At 35.9% G+C, this 7,730-nt stretch overlaps 1 protein-coding gene across 2 annotated transcripts; it reads right to left on the reverse strand.

Annotated features, from left to right (window-relative positions):
• Nucleotides 1–278: 278 nt before the first annotated feature.
• Nucleotides 279–2,634, reverse strand: LOC116010437 (homeobox-leucine zipper protein HAT5-like). Of its 2 annotated transcripts, none has more exons than XM_031249848.1 (3): nucleotides 2,057–2,634; nucleotides 1,308–1,684; nucleotides 279–1,012 (listed from the first exon to the last, which is right to left on the reverse strand). In XM_031249848.1, the coding sequence occupies exons 1-3, from the start codon at nucleotides 2,196–2,198 to the stop codon at nucleotides 554–556; spliced, it is 978 nt and encodes a 325-aa protein (XP_031105708.1). In that variant the 5' UTR covers nucleotides 2,199–2,634; the 3' UTR covers nucleotides 279–553. The 2 variants fall into 2 exon arrangements, with proteins under 2 accessions (XP_031105708.1, XP_031105707.1); XM_031249847.1 differs by having other exon boundaries at nucleotides 1,308–1,690.
• Nucleotides 2,635–7,730: the final 5,096 nt, after the last annotated feature.

Consider the following 7,730-nt stretch of genomic DNA (forward strand, 5'->3'; position numbering starts at 1 on the left):
TCCCTAACCCAAGGTCCCGCATTTAGGAGATATAAATCATTATAACAATTCAACATACAGGACCAAATGCGCATAAAAGATTTGCTCGCTTTAGACATAATTCACACACTGCTGCTGTCGAATTTCAAATTATGATCTCTTCCCTCAAATACTGCATGCTGAATCAATAATCTAGCTCATCCAAATTGCTTCCTCTATACTTGACTTATTACCATGAGAGTTTTCACGTTTAAATGTTTAATACCCGTTGTATCTTTCTTATTAAGAAAAGGTAAACATATATCCACTCGGCAAAATGCATCTGATACAGTCTTAATTAACTTCAAAACATTACATGGTTTCCAATTCCTGATTGGATTTATTGCTGCTGAAACGAACTAGTATACAATAATACATGAATGGGCAGTGAGGCATACTTGCTAACCTGGTGCCATTTTATAAGGAACATCACCTATGTCCCTGCAGGGCATAAATTCACCAAGTCAACCAGTATTTGCAGCCACTAAGATGCCATGTTTCGGAGACAAACAACAAAGTATATAGAGAGGACAGCTTAATAAGGCCAAAACCCAAAGGTTTGATCTTCAACTGGGAATCCATACAAGGATGAATTGGTGGGAGTTATGGCTATGGGGTAATGATCTTCTCTGACCTTTGGGAACACAGACAACGACTCCGAAGCAGCCATGAAATTCTTGCTGAAGCTATCGTCTTCGTCCTGTGATAAATCTGAATCTGACCGCTCTGGCTCGAAGAGATAGGAAGAGTCCCCGATGTCTGGAAAAGATGAGTGAACCCCATCGGTGTAGCGAGGGCTGTCTGAATCCAACACATCGCTCTTACTCGGGCTTGTACCTTCCAGCTTAACAGGCAGGGCTGGGGATGATGCCGCAACTGAATCAGCCATATGGTCTTTTGACACTGCTTCTGAAGGGTGTTGGATATCATCTCGAAACTTTAACGTTTCCTTTTCTTTACCCTTAACAACTAGCTTGTCCATGACGCGAAGAACCTGCGCAAACAAACACAAGCTAAACTTATTGTTGGGCGGAGGCTGGTAAAGGGTCAAATCCATCAATTGGTAGCTAGGGGATCGTTGGGTGAAGGACCAAGTCCAGCACCCTGCCTCTCGAAAATATGATGGCGGTCTATAAGGAAATAAAGTTGCGCCTTCACTATTAGCTATAGCTTTTGGCGTAATGGTAAACGCTTATCCTAACAAGGGGTATTAGAGCCAGATCACGGGATATATGGGGTTTGAATATATTGCAAAGCTAGCTTAATGATGACTTGAGATGTTACTATACCTCGGCCTTCAGACTATCCTTCTCGTTGAGAAGGCTATCGTATTTTGCTTTCAGATCATCATATCTAGCCTTCAGCCCATCATAATCTTTCTCGAGCTGTTTGTTCTTCCAACGTGCACGACGATTCTGAAACCAAATTGCAATTTGGCGCGGCTGCAGCCCAAGTTCCTTAGCGAGCTGAACCTTCCTTTCTGGCTCGAGTTTGTTCTCAACCTCAAAACTCTTCTCAAGGAAGAGCACTTGCTCACCTGTAAGCCGCCTCTTCTTCTCTGGCTGAAGAAAGTAATCGTCGTAGTTCTCACAGTCATTCTCATCTTGATCAAATTTTCGAAAGAATCCCCCTTTGCCATCACAGAAGCTAACCATGGAACTTGACCCTGAGCCTAACACAAAGGTTAGGTTTTTGTTCAATCAACAAATCAACACATTCCTAAACAATGGATCTAACATATATAGTTATAAATCTAATCTTAGCCTATCTGTACTATGAATCATGCAGAAGAAGAAGAATATGCAATCCATTAAATAAATACTGCACAATTCATCATCCAATAAACTCCAAAACAGATTAATCCAATTTCAATAAATTATCTCCCTAAACTTAACAACAGATAAGCAAATACATCAAAAACTTCCTTAATTTCCACTTTCTTTGCAACCATAAAGATTATCAGGAGAGTGTAATAGCAAAGCAAGAAAAACATAAAGAAAAAAAAAAAGTCAACGGGTGAATAAGTGAGAGATCTAACCACGAAAAGAAGGTGAAAAGCCTGGTGTGAGGAGAGGCTCTTTGGAGGACTGGTACGGAAGCCTCTGGTTCTGAAGAAAAAGAGTGTTGAAATTAGAATCGCCGGCGCCGGCGCCGTAGAACAAACCGCGACCCGCTTCCATAGATGTGAAGAGAAGATCGCCAAAGGGTAATTACAAAAGAAGGGTTATCAGGCAGCCGCCGTAGCTAGAGTTTACGGTAATCTCGATCCCGGAGCGCCTCTCCCTCCCTTATCCCTTAAACCCGGTTTGCATACACAAATAAACGGAAAATTAAATCTGGGGGTTTAGATCTTATGGCGGAAAAAGCTGGTGATGATGATTTCAGTGATGTGGGAAGTGTGAGAACACCTGCTGATCACCACCGCCATCATAACCCAATCTCTTCTTTCACAATTCTATGTATGTATGTGTATATACACAGAGAAGTAGAGAGGGAATCTCTGATAATAAGGGTATGAGTATGTGGAAGAGAAGACGACAATGGAGAGACAGAAATGTGAAATGAGATTCTGCCTTTGAACTGCAAAGCAGAGAGAGAAAAGAGAGAGAGAGAGAGGAGTTGGCGAAGTGAAGAGGAGACTTTGAAATGGAGGGTTAATATAACAACACTGATTAGAGAAAAGCCAAATAACAGCTGAGCTGCCAAAGAAGGATTCTTGGATCTGGTTTAATTTAGTGCCTAAACCTGAATCTAATTTCTAATAACTTACCATAATACCCTGCATTTTTTTGGTTGCTTCAAATAATATTTAGTACTATTTTAAGAAAAGTTATAAACAAACCTTTGATTTTTTTTTCCCAAATAAAATTATAGAATTTTCTTAAAATATACTTCCTTCAAGGCTTTGCCAAAAAGTGTTAACATTTATTTTAGTATATGAAACTAGAAAATTAAATCTGATCATCAACTATTTTATGTGTGTATCATGTCAAAAAAATTTTAATATAATATTTCTTTAGTAAGAAAATCAAACTCTACAGGTGCAACCCAGGTCGAATTTGAATTAATCTCACAATGGTAGAGATACCGAATGTTGTACATATGAAAAAAAAAATCATTACCATTTCTTTTAGTTTATGCAACTGAAAAATTGGGATTAACTATTTTATATGTGTATCATGTTAAAAAGTCTTAGTATAACATTCTCCAAAGTAAGAGTCAAACTGTACAAGAGCAATTCAGGTCGAATTTGAGTTAATCCCACAATGATAGGGATATTAATTGTCGTATGGAAAAAAAATAGGGATAAGGGTCAAATAGACCCGCAAACTATACTCATTTGTACAATTAGACCCTTCAACTTCAAAAAGTTACAATTAGGCCCTCAAACTTGTTATTTTGGAACAAATAAGCCCTCTAACCTATTTGTGACATGTTATTGCAGGTCAACTAGACTTTCGGCCAACTCCGGCGAACCTCCGACCAAACTCCGGCGAGTAAAACAACACCGGAAAAGTCACGTTCTGCCAGAGAAGGCGACCCGCCTTCTCCGACAGTGTCGCCATCTCCGTTCTAGGTTAGAGGGCTTATTTGTTCCAAAATAACAAGTTTTAAGACCTAGCTAACTGAAGCTTTTTGAAGTTGAAGGGCCTAGGCCTAATTGCACAAATGAGTATAGTTTGAGGGCCTATTTGATCCTTATCTCAAAAAAATATTATCATTTCTTCAAGTGCATGACACACTCTTAGGGAGCTTTTGGTATATGTTAATGAGTCAAACTGAATGTTAATTCTCCTAAGTGAATATATGAATTTCATATATTTATATACCAAAAAAGTTGAGGGTAAATGTAAAATTAATTCTCAAAATGTACTTATAAAGTCGAAAATTTTGAAAAAACTTAGAAATTTGTGTTCCATATTGGAAGAAAATATGAGTTTGGGTTAAAATATAAATGTTGACTTTTTAGCAAATAGAAACATATTTTTATAAATTTTCTCTTCAAACCAAAGGAACTTAATTTATAAAGAGAATAGATATAAAGGGAAACGGGTGAAATAGACCTTTGAACTTTACATGATAGAGCAGTTAGGGGCTTAAATTTTTAAAAGTTGCAATTAAACCCTTTATTAAAATCGGTCAAATAAATTCAATTTACCGCTAACTAACAAGTTACCAGTAAAATTACTTCGTTGACCGCCATCGGTTGCTTTTGATTAGTCGCCAAAACTGTGACCGCCGATCGCCAAAGAGTTGTCAGAATTTGTTGGATTAATGTCAGAACAGTAGTGACTGGTTATGATAGGTCCATAACCAGTTGGTAAGCTTTAATGCATAAAAATAACATGTTGATGTGCTTAATTGCACTTTTTAAAAGTTCAAGTGCCTGATTAATTTTTTGTGTAAAGTTTAAGGAGATATTTAACCATTTTCCGTTATAAAAAGTATATATTAAATAACCATTCTTTAAAATATAGTTTTATGCATGATCGTGGAACTATATGCCAAAAGTAGCTATGTTTACCATAAGTATATGTGCCATTGATTTTCTGGTATATGTTATGCATTGTCTGAAAATTTTCTGGTATATGTTATGCATTGTCTGTCATACTTTTTGCAAAACAACATGTATGATATCATTACACTTATTATTTCTAATGTCACATTTATGATAATTTTGCATGTATCTCATTCAATTCGATGGAATACGGTCCTTAATTTATTAATTAGTACTGTATTTTTAAAATTTTTTGAATAAAAATGACAAAATATGTAATTTGTGACATACTAAAAATTCTCTGTTTTATCTCTCTCATATAAATTTCAATGAAGTGGTTAAAGTGTCCTTAGAGAGCTAAGATAATTCCCTACAACTTTTATGTTTAGAGTTCTCAGATTCATGACAAATCAGGTTAAAATGGTGAACAAATTTCGATATGCCAAGGGACATGACCTTATAACATGCTGATAGTATTTTAGTCATATCATTCCCATATGGTAAACTTAAGCACCAAGATTTGTTCTCTTTCCCCTTCCAACAAATGGATTATATTCTTCTAACTACTTATCTAACTTGTAATCCTAGTTTTCCAAGACCCTACCACGAACCTCCTAGACTTGCGTTCCATTTTGTTGCCCTCTATAGAAAGGGGCTCAATAAGTGTTTTCATCATTGACCACTTCTTCTAAGGCATGTACCCCATTTGCATTTTCTTAATGTTTTCCTTCCCTACTAGTTAGAAACTTTTTCACTGGTGTCTCAATATTTCATACACTGGCCTTCTACTTTCCTTGGGTGAACTTACCATCGTGGAAGGGGGGGGGGGGTTCCTTACTTTCTTCCACATCCAAAATTTTTGAGTTTACCCCTATATTGGTGTGTTGAATTCCATTGAGCTATCCAAACCTCGATCATGTTTGTAAGTACTTGGAGTCCGACCCCCTTCAAAACTAGTTATGCACCCCATGCTTGGGTTGTTGGAGAAACATTATGCCTTCTTTGAGGAGTTTGTTTAGGAGGGAAGTAAATGCACGTGTATAGCTCTCCTAATTATTCTATCCCTACTTCCTAGCTAATACATGGCTAAAATTAATTCATTCTTTTGCTTTCTTCACTATATAAGAACAACATAACATAGTGAAAGGGACACACATTTAAGATCTTCTTCTTTTCCTTCCTCTGTCATTCTTGTCTTAGCATATGATATATAATCTATGTAGCCAGTTGAGAGCGTCTCGGACCGTCATTAGAAATTAAATGCTTTTAAGACAGTATTTTATAACAGGACACAAACTTTCTTGCACTCTTATTTGTTCTTGTTTCCTAAAGGTTGCCAGCCTCCGTTGATGTTGTGTACGTATTTTTCAACATGGGTGTCCCTATCTACTAACACAGTACAAAACAATTTCCTTCCTTCGTCACGGTGGGAGCTAGACCTGTGGAATCAAGCCCTCGGTTGGTGAGCCATATCCTTATGTCATCATAACATTGGCTAGTAGATATGGTCATAGTTGTGCTAAAATGAGTAGATTGGATTGATCGAGATTAAGGGCGGGTTTGCAATTTTCATAATGTTCCCCACAAATGGCGCTAATGATGATTTTATTGGACCTAACCCATTATAAATTATGTTATAAATTCGACTAACAGACTTAAATGAAATAGACATGGGAACTCGGCCGCTAAGAATGTCATTCTTTAATTTGTAGGATAATTACAAAATCAATGGCCTAATACAATATAATGACCCAACAAGGGGTTATGTCTCTACCACCAACTAAGTCGAGACAGTTCTAATGAGCTGGGATCGTCACCATTGAGGGTTTCTTGTTTGAGAAGAAGTTGATGATGCTTGGATGTCTAAGAAGATGTTTTATTTATAGGAGGGGGAAACGGTTAAATGACGGCCATGACCGTCCTGCTTGACAGCACTGGCTGTCCGGCGAGGACAACCGGTGTTGTAATCTTTTTTTTTTTTTTTTAAATAATTTTTCTTGATTTCTTATAAATAAATTTTAATAAATAAAATTATTTAAAAAAGACACGCGTCAAATTTTTAAAGAAATAACCTGTTAAATACTACGTATGTCAATTTGGACTTAATCGTTCTTTTTTTCCGATTTCAGTGGTTTAATTACTCTTTTTTTTTTTTTCAGATTCGGTGGCTTATTTGGGAGTTATTCGACTTCAATAACTTAATTGTTGTTTCCCAAATAGTACGATGACTTATTTGTACTTTATCCCTTAAGAGCATTCACATCAATGGATATTATTTGGTTTTTGCAAATAAAAGAACTTGGAATGGGTTTTTAATTAGTGTGGGAAGGGGTTATTTTTAAGTTTTTCACTCCTGTAACTTAATGTATTTTTGTGGGTCCCTTTTGAGCATAGAACATAGAGAAATTCGCAGATGAACTTTGCAAGTGCGATTTCGCGCACCTGCTATGCGCTAGGCGTGTAATTGGATTTGTTTCTTTTCTGACTGTTTTCTGGCTTTTCTACTGTTTTGCTCAAACTTTTTTTTTCTTTGTTTCCTCTCTCTTCTCCATTCTCTTTCCTACATGGATTAATAAAAACCTCCAAAAAACCAATACTGATAAGGATGCTCTTATAATTTGTAAATTATGCCAAGTCGCTACTACATTGGATGCCAATTAATTGTCACACTAGAATAATAACACATTCGGAAGCCTAATAAGCGTCAAATCAATGGTAACCAACTTAATAGATAAAATTGAGATTGAATTACATATTTTTACCCGTTTAAGGGTTTTTGTGTGTGTTTTGGGGAATCAATTATTCTACTTAGCCTAGTTATGAACCTCACTTGACCAATTTTTCTAAAAATTATTATGTAATGTCAAAATTTTGTTTACATAAACAAGGTCATGGTAAACATGTAAACTTCACATTTCAGAAGCAAAATTTTAGAATTAGCCACAAAAAAAAAATGGAAAGCCCCTTTCTATAACTCAATCTTTATTCTTAGTTCATAAATTTCATTTGATAGAGTGATATCTTAATGAAGAAAGAAAACAAAAGTAATAATGTTTTAGTTCATAAATTTCATTTGATGGATTGATATTTTAACTAAGAAAGAAAACAAAATTACTATTTTTTTGTATGATTTAATTTAAGAATAACCAGTAAATTAAAAATAGAAATGAAATATCAAATTATAAAAGCTACATAAACCAACATGATATTCTTC

The sequence above is a fragment of the Ipomoea triloba genome, chromosome 2 (assembly GCF_003576645.1).
Source record: "Ipomoea triloba cultivar NCNSP0323 chromosome 2, ASM357664v1".
Taxonomy (NCBI): Eukaryota; Viridiplantae; Streptophyta; class Magnoliopsida; order Solanales; family Convolvulaceae; genus Ipomoea; species Ipomoea triloba.